Source organism: Sardina pilchardus, chromosome 19 (assembly GCF_963854185.1).
Source record: "Sardina pilchardus chromosome 19, fSarPil1.1, whole genome shotgun sequence".
In the NCBI taxonomy this organism is placed as follows: domain Eukaryota; kingdom Metazoa; phylum Chordata; class Actinopteri; order Clupeiformes; family Clupeidae; genus Sardina; species Sardina pilchardus.
In genome coordinates this window covers 11,362,895-11,381,433 of record NC_085012.1, presented here as the reverse complement: position 1 = coordinate 11,381,433, position 18,539 = coordinate 11,362,895, and the positions used below count along the sequence as shown (strand labels likewise).

Genomic DNA, 18,539 nt, shown 5'->3' with positions numbered 1-18,539 from the left:
TACTAACTGTTGCCACTCACCCGTGTCCTTGACCCCACAGTCACATTTGAATATCTTTTTATGTTATGCCAGACAAAGGAGGAATTAAACTATAAACACTAAGGCTTAGTCATAGATAGGGGGGGGGGGGGGGGGGGGGGGGTACTTCCAGTTAAGTAATGTGATCGATGTACAGAGTGGTAGCGTGCTATAAAAATTCTATAATTTAGTATTATTAAATCACAATCATAATTTTTCCATCTTTAATCTACATTTTATGGCGAATTATTTTATTTCAGAATGTAATTGAGTTCGTATTAACTTCACTACGTCTCGAGATATGATATTGATGGATATTGGGGCGAAACCAACCTTGCGCTGGCTTTAAAGGTCTTTATGGTCGTTATTGCCGTCTTCGTGAGCTGATTACAGCGTGGGGAATTAGGGCCGCTAGCCAAGACGTGAGCCCCCCAGAAGCTCTACGACTCCTCTGGCCTCTCCCACCGCCGGCGAAGTGTCAGTCTAACAGCTCTGCGGGGAAACATTGTGTTTGGCGGCAGATGGAACATATCCTCCATCAAAAACCGTCCGGACTTTTGATTTCTGAGCTGGCTGGCGGCGGCGGTGCTTTGACCTCCTGTTCCGCATTAGCATAGACGCGAGGCAGTTAGCACGGCGCAGCCACAGCCCCCCCCCCCCCCCCCCCCCCCACACACACACACACACCACCACCAGCACCACCCCCCACCCGCCCCGTCTCCTAGATAGCACGCGCAGTGTTTGGATTTTAATTGAGCACAGATGGTAGATAATCTATTTTCCTTACTACATGCCATCTCTCTAATGGTGCCAGTGCTCTGCTATGCAAATGAGGCAGGCTGTGTGTGTTGTGCCTCGTGGTCCAAGGCAGACGTATTTCGCCACAAACAGTAAAGGCATCTAAAGCCCCAACGCGCTCTCATCCTGCCTCGTCCTGTTTCACCGCGTGCGTAGATCACGAGAGAATGGACGTAGTGCAGCGTTGTGTTCCGTTGTGTCGGAGTAGTTTAGTGTAGTGTAGTGTAGTGTAAGTGTGTTGTGTTGCGCCGTTATGTTGTGCCGTCTTTTGATTTCGTATCACTCTGGGTGTTTAATCTCACATTAATGGGCCTCGGGCTGGTGAATGTAGAAGCTGCATCTGCTAGTGCTTTTTCGCCGGTAGTCTCAGAGCGACCGGCGGTCTTGCGGTGCGTTTCCAACCGCCAGTCAGATCCCCGGGGGGGGGGGGGGGGGGGGGGAGGCCGGCGCACACCTGGCACACTCCCCGCGCCGCGTTGGCACTTACCATAGCGACTCAACCTAAAGTACAGCGTTTTAGAGACGTGCCGTCGAGATGTACGCCGTATTATGGTAATTACAGCCCGTAATAATCACACCCAGTCCGTCCTCCTAATGGGTATATGAAAGGCAATTTCAGTGTAGTTATCAAGGACATAAATCAAACACAAACTCACACACATATACACACACACACACACACACACACACCTGCATATGTTGGTTTGGCACCCTAATGTGTGATGCTTGTTAATGATAATTGATAGGAATGTCTCTAATCCTTAGTATCAAAACCACATAACAACAACAAATCTTAGCGTTCTTTTTCTCTTACTAAGATGGTCTTGTTTGCAAAAATTTCTAGCTTCAGTCTTGCTCTCTCTCTTTCTCTCTCTCTCTCCCTCTCTCTTTTCTCTCTCTTTCTCTCCATCTCTTTCTCTCCCTCTCTCTGCATGTTGGCCTGGAACTCTTTCTGCCTTAGCTGCCATAATCGTGACTCAGCTCACAACGCCGTACATTCGCCTTGCTCCCGCCGCGGGCGACAACCAACTAACAGGTCAGAGACTCTTCTGTCCAGCTTCTTCTGTCCTGTATGTGTGTGTGTGTGTGTGTGTGTGTGTGCGTGAGTGTCCCGCTGACTGTGTATCTTACCACTGTAGCACAGAAATGTCTCACCCAAGGAAGCTTTGGCCTCAAAAAATACCCCAGCCTATGTGTACATCAGTGTGTGTGTGTGTGTGTGTGTGTGTGTTTGTGTGTGTGTGACATGTCCGTGTGCATATGACAGCCTGAGTGTTGCTCTAAATTCACTTTAATTGTTTTTGAGAAATTCCGTATGAATATTTAATGTGATTGTGTCTTGTTCCATGCCTCTGACACGTCTGCATATGCTTTTTAAATGAGTTTCCATGCGCGTGCTGTTTAATACATGTATGGGAGTACAACTAACCCAGACCTCTGCTCTGTGCCGTGACATGTGCAGAGACAACTGTTAACCTCCAGTGGTTTGTCTACAGTGACCTGCTTTAGCATATACACACTCTTGATTCCAGTCGGCCTGTGTGTTTTATATTCATTCTGCATACAGCAGGGTTGTTATTGGATTAGCCTCCATGTTACAGTGGATTTTAGACACGAGACACCATGTACCGTAAAACACACACACACAGACACACACACACACACACACACACACACACACACACACACAAACACCAAATTACTTCATTTTTATTCAGAGCTGATGCATGATTCCTAAGAAGAGCGGGAAAGGAGGGGAGAAAGAATCAATATGCCCCTGTGAAGTGGCATGAAACAGAAAACCTCAACACTTTGGCATGCATGACAAAGCCATAGCGCTCAACCTGCTGTCAGAAAATTACATTTAAATATTTACCAGCCTGCCTGCCATGGAAAAAGGTGAACATTTTTTCCGTGTGGTGTTTAAACAGGGAGCCAAAATGATCCACCACCACCAGCACCACCAGCAGCCCCTGCATCCCCCTCCACGCCTCCCCCGAACCGACACCAGCAAAGTCAGACATTGTGAAATGCAAAAACCGTGCCGTCTTCTCCACCTCTCCTCCTACCCCCTCACCCCCCCTCACCCCCCCAAGAGTGAAAAGATTTAACTTTGGACTTCTCCCCTAACTCCTGCACCATCGTCAAGAGCTGGCAAAGTGTCAGATGAAAGAAAGAGAGAGAGAGAGAGAGAGAGAGAGAGAGAAAAAACCCCGAAGATTGTGATGGGAGAGCACAAAGGACAGAAATTTGTGGAAATGCAATCTCTCGCCTCCAAACAAGGACGGCGTAACTCCTTTGCATACGCATCTCTGTCAGATAGAAATGGGCCTATATGCAAATCTTTATCCCCTTCTGCGTACACCTCTCCTGGAATATTTCATCTTCCACTTCTACTTCCTGTTTTGTTTGTTTATGCATCACTTTTCTCGTGCATGGAGAGACCGGGAGTCTTCGGGAACTGGGTGTTTCTCAACAACCTTGAGCCAAAACGCTCTTTTTTCAACGAGAGATGTTCAGGTCCTTGTTTGGAGTCTCATCCCTGTGTGCCTTTGTTTTTTTGAACTGGCCCTGTGAGTTAGGACGTGGGAGATGGTGCCTGTCTCGCTCTTTCACTGTGTCATTTCTGCTCAAGAATGCTGGAAATGTGTGTTTGCTTGTGTGTGTGTGTGTGTGTGTGTGTGTGTGTGTGTGTGCGCGCACACGCGTGCGTACAGTATGTGCATGTGTGTGTTTGTGTGTGTGTCATAGCATATATCCACATATGGCCCTGGTGCCGCTATTGCACATTTCTTCTCTTCACAAAAGCCAGACCTCTGCACTTCCACCTCTATTGCTCTTTCTCTCTCTCCTGCTCTCTCTCTCTCTCTCTCTCTCTCTCTCTCTCTCTCTCCCTCTCTCTCTCTCTCTCTCTCTCTCTCTCAGAGTGCTCTCTTCTCACTCTGTTTTCCCCGTCTTCAAAGCACTGTCACTCGGCGGAGAAGCTGAGCGCGGCTGCGTTTTTCTGCATGTTTTGCCTTTCTGGTGGCAAATGACCCATGCGCGCTATGAAATGTCAGATTGAAAGGGAGAGAGACACGTAAGCACCAGTTCCAGGACTCGAGTGAGGCTGGAGTTGTTTTCCTTTTCCTTTTCCTTTTTTTCCAGGAAAGATCCGCAAAAGTGTTGGATTGGTCGGTTAGTCAGAACAGCATGACATTCCTCTGAATGTCTAAACAGTTGGAATCCAATAGACAAATTATTTACATGTCTAGCGACAGAAGGAAACATTAATACACACACGTTAGATTAATGCATTTTCTCTTAGCTGACATTTATTATGCTAATTCGTTCGCAGGGCATTATTCACAACTTGTAGCGTTTTGAAGACAGCTTGAAGCACGTCTCAAGAGTGCTGCAGCTCTCTGATTTGGCTCAGAATGAATACACATCCCTACAAGCGAACATGTAAGAGTTAGAGTAACGTTAACACCTCCATAACCCCCCTATTGAAGGGCACCCTTGTCTCAGAACAAGCTCTGACTTCATTTTCATTAATCATGGTGCTAGCCCTCCTTGGACCCTAGTCACCAACCTCCCCACCCACCCCCACTTTTCACCCCTCTGGCCCTTCAGTCCTCTCGTCACATCAGGGGCTAAGCGGAAATATCCTCCCCCAGCATCATGGAGCTATCTGTCACCCAGGTAACGGGTGGAAGGCCCCGGCTGGAGTGATGGATGTTGTCATGGTTTGATTGAAAAAGTGTAGCTGGCAGCAGGAATGGATTCCAGCCAGGGCGAATTGAACAGCTTGTCCCCGCGATTTTTCATCCTTCTCTCATTTAGCGCGCTGGAAATGGATATTTCATCGGGCCCCGACTTGACGTTCCATCACATTATACAGTAAACAGCTCTCCATGTAGTCTCTCTCTCTCTCTTTCTCTTGCTCTTCCCCTCTCCCTCTCTCCCCCTCTCTCTCTGCTTGTTTCTCCCCTTCTTCTCTCTTCTCTCTATCCCTCTTTCTCCCCCTGTCTCTGTAGTCTCCCTTTTCCCCTGTAGTCTCTCTCTCTCTCTCTCTCTCTCTCTCTCTCTCTCTCTCGCCCTCTCTCACCCCCTAGACGAGGGAGAGAGAGAGAAGGCCGGAGGAAGGCTGTGTGGCTGAGACACTGGCCGCTGTTAGCTACTCAGTTATCTCGTTTGAGCAGACATTAAATGCCTGCGCTCGTAGTGTGATCACCCGTCACTGCCTACTTTGGGAATAAATTGCTCCGAAGGAAAGTTGTCTTCTCCCTCTCCTTCACCTTTCTCTTTTTTTTTTCATCTTTTTTTTTTGCAGAGGGTGTTTTTTTCCCCTCCTCTTCCTTGCCACTCGCCATATGTGACCCAGATTTGAATATCCAAAGGCGAGAAAGAGAGATGGAGAGAGAGACGGAGAGAGAGACGGAGAGAGAGAGAGAGAGAGAGCTCTCCATACTTATCACGGCGATGAAGAAACAATGGCCGCCGAGAGGCACAATTAATGAGTTTATCTCCCTCTTTCAGGTGCAAGAACTCAGGCAAGAGGAAAGAACCACTTAATTTTTTTTTCACGGCAAAGCGGACAAAAGAAATAAATAAGCCGTAAATAAATATATAATATATATAAATCTCGCTGTGTACGTTGACATAAAAAGGTCACCACAGGGATGTGAGGATGATGATGACGATGCTCGTAATGCACGGACGGACTCAAGTGGAACATCTGGGCACGATATCTAGCCGGATGACATTTGGCCAGTGCACTTACTCAGGTGGCTGACGGAAGCATTTTTACCACTCTGGTGTTGAATGACAAGCACAAGGATGTTCCCCGGAGAATCTGTAATGAGTTACAGCATCAGTCTTTTTGTAGCTAGTTTGTTTTTTGTTGTTGTCTTTTTTTCTCTCTTCGGGATAATTGCTCTACCCATGTCAAAACAAGCACAACAAGTCAAGCCTATCACTGGAAAATGTTTGAGTCATGAAGAAAGTGAAGTGAAGAGATGTAACTTTGGAAATTGCCAACCCAACGTGAACTCAAGAAGAAGTTCACTTCCAAGTGACTCAGCGTTTTTCTCAACATCTTGAATGAAGCACTGCGATTGACAAAACAGCATTCACTAGCAAAAGCTACACTTTCGAATTGGTCATGGTGGCTCATAACAGCATACATAGGCTTGGTCTAACTTGCTGTGTTTCTTAGGTGCGGCCACACGCAAACCAGATGAGGTCGAGCCAGAGAAGCAGTCTGACCACACGGTGAAGATCGCCGGAGTCATCGCCGGCATTCTGCTCTTCATCATCATCTTCCTCGGCGTGGTGCTCGTGATGAAGAAACGGTAAGTAACGGCATTCCTCTACGATGCTCCGCACACTGCCCATGCCTCCACAGTGGCCAGGGAGTCTCCGCGAAAACAAATCTGAAATAAACAATAAATAATGCCTGTCTTGTTCTACCGAAGCGGCAGATCAATCTCCACATTGGTGGGTTGTTATGTTCCTTTAACGTAGTCATTAAGTGCCAGAGCATATATTCCCTGTTTTGAAGGGTTGTCAGTTGAACACTGAATAATTGATTTGATTACAATCATAAGAGCCACTAAACTGTTTGTGGCATTGGTGTGTGTGTGACGCCATGAAATATTAATTCCTTTACGTTATTCTCAAAGAAACGTGCGTGGTTCTAATGACCTAGTCAGGATTGGGAAACAGGAAAATATTTCAGAGGCTCATCTCATCTGGGAAAAAAACACAAGATAAGAAGGAAAATTTGATGAAAGCAATTTTTTTTTTTCAAAGAGAGGCCTAGGGCATGTTGCTACAGGCGAGTGTGCATTAGCCAGCCTCGCTAGCTAGAAAGCCGGGAGAGATGGAGGGAGACAGAGAGAAAGGGAGGAAGAGAGGCTTTCAGTATTCTATAAAGCAACCTCAGGAAGCTGCACTGTGCAAATAGCCAACTTTATTTGTACACAGGCGAACAGTGGCGCAGTACAGTGTGTGAGGTTTTGAGGCTCTCAGTTCAAGTTGCTTGTGAGCTTGTCAGAAGCTACTCTACGCTCGCCATGAACACTTAGCGGAGATGAGCGAAAGCAGACCAGATATTACTTTGTCGATATCAGCTGTTATGTCTAGTGAATGAGGGCACTTGTATTGATTATGGTAATAATTTTCAAAAGCGTGATAACATTTTCTAAATAGGAGGGAATTTTGCTCACCAGACAAGTGAGGCAGTTATTTCAGATCAATAGTTTATATAGTAGTTTTAAATATTATAACCTTGGGCATTGCTTGTTAAATATGAGAGAAAAAGAAAATTGAAGTTAACATTTAACTGAGAGAGTGTCTTGATGTGGTGAAGTCTTTGGAAATTCCCATTACTGGACACATATTGAGTGGGCCACACTAGTGGTGCATTTGTTATGAATGGAAGTTTGAAGACTTGTCATTGTGAAACACTATAACATATGGAGGGCAAGTGGAGAAAGACTTGCTCCTGCCGACTGCTAAGATCTTTGCTTCTAATTATGGAACCCAGATGTCAGCTGATGCTGGAACAGGTTTGGTCAACACCTCACACAGACTGAATGATCCATGCTTGATCAGGACCAGAATTGATCCGTAGTCAGTCAGAATCAGGGCTTTGTCCAATCTGCTTTCTAACCGCTCAAGCTAGCGTTCTCTTTCCTGTACTTTCTGCGCTCTCCCCTCTTTTATATCTGAATAACAATCTCTGTCACAGGCACAATGCACATCTGGGGTGCGTACTAGCAACCTGCAGAATGTTAGGTCAGAGTAAACCCTGACACCCACCCCCCTTCCCCTTCATCTCTATCTCTGCCCCCACACCCACCACCCCAGTGACTGTCAGGATCCTACATAACATACTGTCAGAATTCACCTCTGCCCTCACGAGTCACAAGTAGTTGTCACTTTTAGCCATCATATCAGGTTTTGTTCATTTATTTCGACTTTTCAGACATTAATATTTTACTTTTTCTTTCCTTCCATTTCATTCTTCCCCTCTCCCACCACTGCTTATATCCTTCCACCACCCTACTTGGCAGAAGAACCTATCACTCCTACACTTATTACCTGTAAGTAACCACTTTGTCAAACGCCTTAGTGCCGTGCTTTCTCCGCCACCTTTTATATTTCCATGCATGAAACTAGTGACTTCAAACCCTCCTTTCAAACTGAAGCTTGAACAAGCTTGATTTTTTTTTCTCTTTTGCCTTTGTTTTTAAAAAACCTCACAGCATTGGCTCTTAACTCTTGACACAAGGTCTAAAAATAAGCTATTAAAAGCAAAAAAAAGCAGAAACGTACGAAATGCACAAAACTAAACATAATGGAATCAGTGACGCACAGTCAGATGTGAGATTGAACTCATACCTTTGATCTGAGGCTTCAGAGTGAAAGGGGGACCCTGTTAAAGTCACTAGCCTACTCTCCTAACTTGATGACAAACTCCCTCAGCCAGTGAGCTAGAGGTCAGATCGAGAGGAGCTCTCCCCTTGCTGTTTGCTAAACTGACCAGTCTGTTGTGCCCTATGAAGAGAGGGAAAACTGTATGTCCTGCAGCCCGAAAAGCATCTCCGTTTCCATGGGAATGATGACTAACAACGCCCCCCCCCCCTTCCCCCAACCCCATTTAAAAGCAGCTTAAAATGCTGACCAGACCAGAGGTGTTTTCACCTCATGTAATTAAAAAAAAAAACTCCCTTCCCATAATTCACCTCACCTCATCATCTCCCATAATGCTTTGTCCTATTTGCTTTTTTTAATCATCAGTGGTAATTTTTCTGTTCATGTACATATTTTCCATTTTTTAGGTTTCATATTGTAGACCACTTATTTTTTCTGCATGGTTCAGTTGACAGCATGTGAATAGCTCATCTCCATACATCCATGCTAATAGCAGTCTTTAATTAGCTTCCACACGCTGGACTTGACAGCATTGCCCATTGTGCTGCGATGCTATGGTTTATATTGTAGCACACTACTAGAAAAGATTTGGGGAGCTGGGAATTACCTGGCCACTGTTGCAATGTTCTGATATATAAGTGCCTGAAAATGGTTGATGCGAAGCAAGGTTTGTGTGCTTCCTTGATGTTATTTGAGTTATCTAACAACGCTAAGAGTAACAGAATGATTGAGATGTTAGAAATTATGGCTGTTATTAAAACCAGATCATGGCATCATGGTGGATATTTTAAGAAAGCGCAACTTTTGATATTTAAATGCCCGCTGCTCGCCAAGATGTTTTTCACGTTGTTTGTTCTTGTTTTGAATTACACAGCAGGGCAAAAAAAATTAGTCTCGCAACTGTTTGTTGTTTATGCATTTAGTTGATAAAGAAAGCTGTCCAAAAGTGATTATCTTTGGGAGTAAAAATGACATTCATGGTGGAATTTATGTTGGCTTCAGCGAGTGCCAGAATGCTGACAGTCTTGCTCAGACACAGCAGTATGGTGCCCCACGGCTAGGATTTGAATAAGACTCTGCAGAATATCTACAGGGCTTCTAGATAAATCCGTGATACACAGACAATTTTCTGCATTATAGTTCCTGCTAAATTGGGATACCGAGCTGTGGCTTTGAAGTAGCACTTTTCTCCGTGGCGGCATCATTAGCGTCTATTTCCCGAATGCAGTAGCCACTTAGCATCATAAACCAGACTGAAGTGAAAATGTTTATGATCTGTTTTGTTAGAGTTCACAAAATCACACGGTTACGCCCGCCTCGGTCTAGATTAAGTAGTTACCGCTATATATCATGCTTCAGAGAATTTGTTATGACAGAAGCAGGTTGGCGACAAAATAAGACTGGGGAAATTTAGTCAACGCTGTTTGAATGTATTACTCTAATGTGAGAACTCTTATGTGATCAGTGCAATCGCCGGGGTCCGACCGGTTACACTGGTCAGTACTAATTAAATTCCGCCCGGTGAGATTTAATCAGAACCAGGTGCAAAAGTCATTAGCAATGACCAATACTGCTCTTACTGACACAGGATGGTGGTCACATTGAGTTAGGCTGGAGGCTGTGGATCGCTATGGATTTTGCACCTCAAGTCTCACCCACCCCAGCCCGCTGATAGTCCATGCATCACTGGACTTGGATAGAGCCATTACAGGTGCAAGCAGCCTAATGAAATATTGAACACTGTCCTTTGATCCGATTGAGGACGGACATTGTTGCTTAGGCTGAGGCAAGGAGAGTGAAACAGAAGGCACATTTAACATCTCTGTCCACTGCACTGCCAATGACCTCTGCCAGTGGAAGACCTGGATAAATGGTTTTAGCCAGCAACTCCGAGGCTCTCCGAAGAGCTACACATTGTGTAACGACTACAGTGATTAGGGATTTGGCTGGTTCTTGCTGTATCAATTACCATGCTGAAGTGTAATGCGGAATGTTCCAGAGCGATAATGGGCTTGAAAGTCACTACAGAAGAAGAATTTAAAGAACTCCAGGTATGACAAGAGCCAGTATTAATATCTTGGCAAAGTTCACAGAAGAGAAATATGTTTGAGTCTCCAGTAGAGAAATGATGGCATATTCTGTAGTGCCTGATTCCCCATTCCAGACTCGTCTGTTTTACAGTCAACTTGAGTTTTGAAATAAAGTCTAAACATCCAAATCAGGTGGGCACTCAGTAAATAGACAAAAAGAAAAAAAACTAAATCTCCACACTGCAACTCGCTTCGGTGACTCCTCACTAGAGGATGATTTTTCAGCCACACGTTTAGTTTTTTTTTCTGTCCTAATTTCCTTCATTTGAAAGTTTAAACGCAGAAGCTGTCCCCTTTACCCTTACCCCAAAAGCTTCAGATTCTGATGGTGAGAAAAGGAAAAACATAAACCATCACGTTAGCACCAGAGGAGACATGGGGGAAGAGGAGGAGGGATATGTTCCACCAGAATGAGAAATGATCGCAGGCAGGGGCTCCCCCTATCTCTCTCTCTCGCTCTCTCTCTCCCTTTCTCTATCTATCTCTCTCTCCCTCCCATCCTCCCTCTGAAGAACCCCAACTTCATCATTCGTGGCGGCCTCCCAGGGACCGTGTGCGAGACAGGCCCATTTAACTCGGGGCCTTCAGCTGAGCATGTTCCTCGGCTGCGGGAGAACCTTTAATTAAATCCAACACGGAAGGCTCACATAGAAACAAGAGTCAAATTAATTGCCACAACGCAACATGCATTTGTCTTACTGACAGCCACCCAACATCCGCAAGAAGTGGATGAGGACTCGAGGAGGAAGAGGAGCAGAGGAGGTGGAGGAAGAGAGGTAGCAAGTCGCCAATTCTCTCCGGTGTCTCTCGTGGTGTCACTGTGGTGTGTCGCAGGGTTCAGACAAACTGCCGTCATTAGGTTGGCGGGTCACTGCAGAGTAACCTCCCTTTGATGTCGTTTTTTTTCCCTACTAAATATTGACCCTCTGTTTCGGAGATAAGCTAACTCAAGCATGGCCAACAAACAAGCTGTCGCACCTCGCTCTCCGTGCTGTCTCATTCAGCTGAGCTTCGTTGCCGAGCATCAAACGCTGTAATCTCCTTTGCTGTTAATTAACGGAAGCTGAGGTGGTTTGCACGTGCAGAAGGCACGGGGGGTGGGGGGACGTGGGGGGGGGGGGGGGGGATTTATAGACGGTTAACAGCCTCATGCTGCCAGAGAGAGGAAATGAAATTAGCCCGCTCCAGGAAAAGCCGTCTTATCAGTTGATCATTACACAGCGGTATGTGCCACTTACACTGGGCGAGGCCACGGAGGTGTCAGGAAACCTATGTAACCTTATCAGAGCTCCAAATGAACTAATGGACTGCGACCGGCGTAAGTTCGAGTGCTCGCCGAGAGCCTTCTGTTTCAGAGCCACCGTAATTGACAAGTCTTCCAGGGGTCCCTCTTTTCCATTTTCCAGTCAGTAATGAGCGGGAGAAGGCTTCGCACGCAGCGGGAGGCAAGTGGACACACCGAAAAACGATGTCACACACGGTGCCCGTTACGGTGGCACACACAGTGTCGACTGAGACGTGTGGTGAGAACTTAAGTCAGGTGTTGTTTTTCAGTTCTCGTTTGACTGTAAGCTACACTTTTCATAGTGGGAATGTGCAGGGAAGCTAGCGGGAGTCATGAGCGGTCCAAAGGGCTTTAGCTATGGAAGGCGAGAGTGAGGGATGATAACACTGATTCATCATGACGCACTACTCGCACGCAAAATGCTCTTAATTGCCTCCGTCGTCCTTAACGAATGTACTGAAAGAGACTTTTCAGACAGCAGGAGCTTGATGAAGTGAGACCACAACTTGAAAGCATCCTATTAAAATCCAATTACTATAGTGTGGCCCCTCAGTATTGCATCTGCCTTTGCTGTGGTAGCTGTATTTTGTCCTCACTGACTGCCAAGGTGTAGGCAGGATCAGTACAGAGCTGCTTTTTGGTGTGACCCAGGTACAATGGCCAGACCTCTATGATCCATGGCCATTGGAGAAAAGATTGTGGGAAGTTAGTGAAAGGCAAAAAAGGCACAAACAGATTCCTTTCAGCCTGCAGAGGAAGATTACATGTCTGACATATGTGGACCATTCCGGAAGATGTCATGACCAGTTTTAATTTCTATCTGTGCGAGGTCTTCTCAGAGGAGATTATTATTTTGGAGAGGACAGGAAACCTTTTTTTTTTGTGGAAATGCCAGAGCCTTTGCTTGCTGTAACTGGTCACAGGGGGGAAAAAAATCTCAAGATTGCTTCTTTTGGAAGTGACTATATGGCTTTGAATGAGCCTGTAGCTCATTCCTGTGCTCATAGAGTTGTGTATTGCAAGTTGACCTATTCAAGGCATAGCCGTTAACTGTGAGTTTCACAAAATTCTTGCAGTTGCTTTTCTATCATGCATTTAGTTGAGTTTGTTTTTTTTATATCCTTGGACGAGCAAACCATACCCCATGTTGAAATATAACAGCCTTATATGCTGGCCTTGTATAAACACATTGCATAATGGTGCAACATTAAAACCTTACTGCATTGTTCTTACCAGGGACACAGAAATCTATACATCAGAATCTCTTCAGCTAAAAGGAGAGAGTGTTTGCAATCACCATGTCTTTAAATATTGATGCCTAGTATGCTGGTTTACCTAGTGAGATCAATAGATCTCTGAACAAGGTAGCCAGCCTCTCAAAGAGAATCTAGTATCACATTTTGCTAGGCAGCATTTTGATTTTGTGTTTGCCCATGTAGGACCAAACAGCTATTCAAACATGGGTGGAGGATATTTCCCCAGGATGTCAACAGTCTATTGTCAACTGTCAATACAGTCACTGTCCAAGGTCAATCATTGCTCGATAGCATTCTCAATAATGCTGCCAGGCACTCTATGAGTGTGTGAGTTAGTGATTCTGTTTGGCTGTCTATTAAAAACAGATCCACTGGTTATGGAACCCACTGTTTATAATCCAGATCTTGTTTTTTGTTGGTGTTTTGTTGTGATTTAGTGCGTTGGTTACTCTAGCTTTCTCACTGATGCTAATGGCAGCATTTTGGGACCAGCTCGTCCTTGGCATCTGTGTTGAAAAAAAGATTGCAGCATCACCTGCAAGACTGTAATTAAGTTGTCAACACTTAACGTCTTAATATCACCGCCTCCTCCTCCAGAGCCATCTCGCGTGCATGAGGAGGCTTTTTAAATTAGGATGCAGTTCACGTCTGCTCAGCCATGAAAACAAGAAAATTAAAATTTCAAATGAAGAATGTTTTAGTCAATCTTCATTAGAGTTAAGCAAAAAAAAAAAAGTGGTTCTTTAATTAGCTTTTGGTTAAGATGTTTTTTATTTCCTGTTCCATTTTTTTTTAGCTCTGCTTGTACAGTAGTTTAGTGCAAGTGCAAGCTATCTCGGTCCAGTCTCTGTACAGTCTTTGCCTGAAGAAGTCGAAACTGGTGCAGATCAGGCCCCAATCTGGACCAAAATAATGCTCTTGCATTTTAAGAAGAGATGAGGAGAAGGGAGGTTTATAAAAGCAACAGCAGGGATTTTACAATGAAGTGGAAATAAAGTGGTGGTCAGTTATCCGTGGACTATACCCTTGGTAGTGAGAATTACTCTTTTTTTCTGCCTGGCTGCCACGTGATATTTCTATATAACATAACAGCTTTGCACTTTTTGTCATGCCTCAGCCTCATCCTGTATTCTCCCATGGCAGGCGAAGTCACCCAGGGTTACGGGACCGCTGTAGTCACCCAAGTCAGATTGCTGTCTGAACACGAGAAAAATCAGCGGCCGACCTCTATATCAGTGCGCCGCCCGTCACTCTTACACCACAGTGACAACTAGGCACACTCTTAGTATTAGTGCCGAAGCCTATCATTTACATGTATCCAGCAGTACATGCTAATAGATGTAGATTTTCTCTTTTTTGTCCTGTGGATAACATGCGTCAGACTTCATTTCACTGAGCCATGTTATTGTTCAGACTACTAAAAGGACCTGCATAATTATATTACCTATGGAGATCTCGGTGAGCATAATCACTATGTAGGCATATAGTTATATTCTGTTCATTCATGTAGATGAAGTGAACTCGACGTGGTATGTGGCACAGATATATGTACATTTTTCATGATGCGTTGGGTTTTCTTTTAATACTGTAAATTATGCTGTCAGTGTAATCACATTAAAACAAACATGCAAAACAGAGACTCTTGTAGATTCACAACATCAGCATGTGATGATTGAACTTGAATCAAAACCCATAAATGTCAGAGAGATTCTTCTGAACGAATGCATCTCCTAGAGTCAGTGTAATTGAATCACATATCCCACCTACTGTGCATATGGTAAAATTCTGCATCTAAGGCTAAGCAGTAAAATGTAAATATATATTATGTCCAGTCCTCTGCCCCTTGTAATGTATCATTAACAACATATTTAGTGAATGTAGGTAAAATATATTGGTCTGTCTCTTTGCGTTTTATGGCTATTTTTATGGATAGATGACTCTTGCCTGCAGTAATGTCATGCAGGCCATTTCCTGCTGTCCAACCAGTTGAAGGCCCGAGGTGTAAGGCCTGTGTGTCAGGTCCGAGCAGCTGGATTTATCCCTCTAAATGATGGATAAAATGGGCTTTTTGTGGCAGAGCCCACGCTCCGCAGAGAGGCTCGCTCGAGGGGGCCGCCCGCCCGCCACGTCTCCTGGGGGTCCAGGCCATCACAGCACAACAGCCAGAGCAGCACAGCAGAGTTTTTATTTATGTGTTTGTGAGAACTCAGAGGAAAAAACTCTTAAAGAAGCTGCATTTTTTTCTCTCTCTCTCTCTCTCTTTTTCTCTTTCTTTCTCTCTCTTTCCTCCGTCTCACCTTCTTTCACTCTCTCTCTCTCTCTCTCTCGCTCGCCTTCACATCGGCGCCGACGTCTTCCATCTGTGAGGGCTTCAGGTTAAGCCATTCCAAATGGATGTGTTTACACAGGAAGCGAAAAAAACGGAGGAGGAAAAAAAGAATGAAATGGAAAAAGGAATGGCCAATATTGCTGTTTGAAGACAAAAAAAGAAGTGAAAAAGAAAAAAGCAGAAAAAAGCGAGAATAGGGATTGAAAGGTTGCAGATAGCGTCTACAGGGACTAGGGGGTGGGAGAGGGAGGGGTGGGGGGGGGACATGAGGGGGAGGTCCCGGCCGTCTCGCATTAGCTATGCATGGGCAGCGGATGTGCTTTCCACACGCCGGGTGAGGCCGCAGCGGGACGCGAGCGAGCTCTCGTGTTCTTGAAGTTGTCCTTCCTCCTTTCTGCTCGTCCTGCGCCAGGGACGGCCAAGCGGGGGACCACGCCGCATAAGAAAGCACACCAGCACAGCGCTGTTCCACAGCGGCATACCTGCCTCAGAGGTGCACGAGGGGCCTTCATTGACTTATTTATTTATCTGCATGTTTACTTATTCATGTGTTTATTTATTTATTTTGGGTTGTTATTTGTTGGCGGTCCTTTTGTGCGCGGGTGATTGAGAAGTCACATCACTCCTGCAAACACCACAACACAAGCCTCCCCACACGCATGAGTATGCCAAAGTTAATCTGGCCTTTTAAACTGTTTAGCAATGCCCCTAAGGAGGCGCAGTCAAAGGGAAGAGTTTTTGCATTGTGTTCGGGGAAAGCACAGATCCCTCTGGTTAGCAGCAGAAATATTAGCATTGTGTGGATGGAGTGAGTTTTGCCTCGGTAGAATACCGCCTTTGCAGTCCTCTCTCTCTCCGGCGCAGCGGGGGCCCAGCAGGACTCCGGCAACTGTCGCCAGGGCTGCTCCCATGCTGGCAAATGCCACAGCCGCCACTGCTGCTGAAAAGAGGATCTCTCGTATGAAATGATGCGTCTCCCTCTCAGCTGGTGACACTTTCTCTCGCACTCGTTCGGGGGAAAAAAAAACCCTTCGGGCTGACAGTGGCACGCCGGCTTCCTGTGTCACGATTGATGATGCCGGGTCATTTCCGCGAAACTTTGCCAATCTGTTGTTTGTCGGGGTTTTTTTTCCTCCCGGCATACAGCTCACCGAGAGACGATGGTCTATCACTTGTGTTTTCCATCAAACATTTCCAGCATAGTGTAGCTGAGGTGACAATCTACTGTAGAGACAGAAACCACATTGCTTTGATGTTATGTTTTGTTTTGTCTATTTCCATTTTTATTTTTCTATTTTATTGTGTGTCTCTCTCACTGTTCTTTTCTCACAATAAAATGAACTAGGAGGAGGATTGATAGACATCTACAGCTCAACATGGCAGCCACTTAGGGGTTTTAACCTTTGACCCATGCGTCAGACTGCACCTCCTGTGAAGGCGAGGATGCTTCGATCGGACGACTGGCCCTGGTCCCCTGGCCCGGTGACATTTTTGGTCTGATTAGAAAGGCTCTGAAGAGGCCCCTCTCACATTTATTTTCCATCTCCTCTCGGCTCACTCACCCCTGTTGCTCCGGGAGACGGATCAACTCCTGACATTTGCAAGGAAATAGGCTTCGTCAAATCCGCATCTTCGTGGGGAAAGGGGTTTTCAATTGACACCTCTACCTGCACCCCCCCCCCTCTCTTTCTCTCTCTCGGTTTGATATTTTTTTGGGGGAAAGACACAGTTTGAGCCTCACAAATAAAAGGACAGATTGAAGCTCTACATGTCTGCCCAGTCCCACCGCTGCACACTGACGAGGCTGATTGGGGGGGGGGAGTTTTGGTAAAATAATAATAATAAACAAGTCAGTGGTATCCAGTTGCTCAGCTGCTGAACAAGGTATCCACATGCAAACAGGCCAAGAGCGTTTGAAGTGTGTTTTTGCAACTATAGCAATCAATGTGGACCTGCATACACAAAGGCTTTTGTTAAAAATATAGATGCTGTTTTCTGTATTTTACAGAATTTCTGTGAACCTAAAACAACAACAGTAGGCCTACCAAAGTCATGTGTTTCTGTTTTTGTCCATTGTGGATCCTAGACACAACGCTGGACTTTGCCTGGGGGCTGTCTGTGTAAACAAATGCCTTTGAATTTTGGGTACAATGTGGTCAAATGTTGAGGTTTGTGTAGGGTTGTGCAGGAGACTATTTAGGAAGGACAAAACATGCAAATTCACTTGACTGAAGCAAAGGCTGTTATTCTATCTTTAGTTTATGCCATAATTTACTGTGCTTCAAGTGTAATGGGGGACATTGCACATCTACTGTAATGAATTGGGATATTCTCCTTTCTCTATCTGTCAGAATACAGCGCATAGCATTCCAGTTCCTTAATGTTTGTAGAGAGAGATGACCACATTGTAAACTCATGTAACCCAGGCCTGTACTCTCCCTGAATACTCTCTTGGGTTCCTCACTGCCGTTTATCCCAGACCTCTCCCCCAAGACATGCCTCACTCATGCTAACTCTCCCCCACACCAGGTTACAGATTACACACGGGACGACAACAGTGTGCGTTAAACGTCACTTTCACGGCAAACAAATTTTGAAGGAACATTTAAGTCATTAGTGTCCTGTCGGGCTCTGGGTGTGTGGAGAGAGACGTTAGAAGAGGGGGGCAGCGGGAGGCTCACTGGTGTATGGAGGCAAATTGAATAAATGAGATTGATTCGCAAGTGCAGACGACGGGGGAGCTTCATTAGCTAACGTCCCTCCATTAGCAGCGATGGCGCTCCGCCGCGCACTGGCGGGGGAACCTGCCGTTTTTTCTGCCATTTACCGGCACCGAAGATGTGTGAGAGGGATACAATTATAGCCCGCTGAAGTCCCATCGCCTGAAGGCAGGTAGAGCTCCGCGCAAGCCTCGCCATCTAGGCTGAGGCTATCATTTGCGGGGGTAAAATGTCACACTTCCCTCGCCAAATGAAAGAATCAGCTGTGACGATGAAAATGAGCTATTGTTCTTCCTCCGCATTCTTTGACGGCTGGAGCTCTTCTCATTGTTTCCCCCTTTTTCTTTGTATTTACAACAAAGTATTTGAGACCATATTTTTTCTAAGTGTTGTATTTTTTTGTATCTTGAACGAGAATTTGTCTCCAATTTAAAGCACTGTAGCTCCCTCTGCTTGAATGCTTCAAATGAGCTCAACTCTGCAAGGGACTCTGTCATTATGACATCCACTGTAATTTCCAGACGCTTTCTGCAGACGCTTTAATTTGTTTTTAAGTGCAGGAGAAGAGGGGCTTGGGTGGTGACAAATCTCCGCCGAGATACAAGCCTCAGAGACAAATGC

The 18,539-nt window shown here is 45.4% G+C and overlaps 1 protein-coding gene across 8 annotated transcripts in view; it reads left to right on the top strand.

Annotated features, from left to right (window-relative positions):
- Positions 1-18,539, top strand: part of ptprma (protein tyrosine phosphatase receptor type Ma) — a 206,421-nt gene that overhangs the window by 142,470 nt on the left and 45,412 nt on the right. For 2 of the 8 annotated variants that reach the window (XM_062521010.1, XM_062521006.1), the window contains exons 14-16: positions 1,778-1,852; positions 6,017-6,152; positions 7,878-7,907. In XM_062521010.1, the coding sequence (XP_062376994.1) occupies positions 1,778-1,852; positions 6,017-6,152; positions 7,878-7,907 (241 nt within the window). The remainder of the gene's footprint in view (positions 1-1,777; positions 1,853-6,016; positions 6,153-7,877; positions 7,908-18,539) is intronic. The other 6 variants (XM_062521013.1, XM_062521009.1, XM_062521012.1 and 3 more) reach the window with 3 other exon arrangements.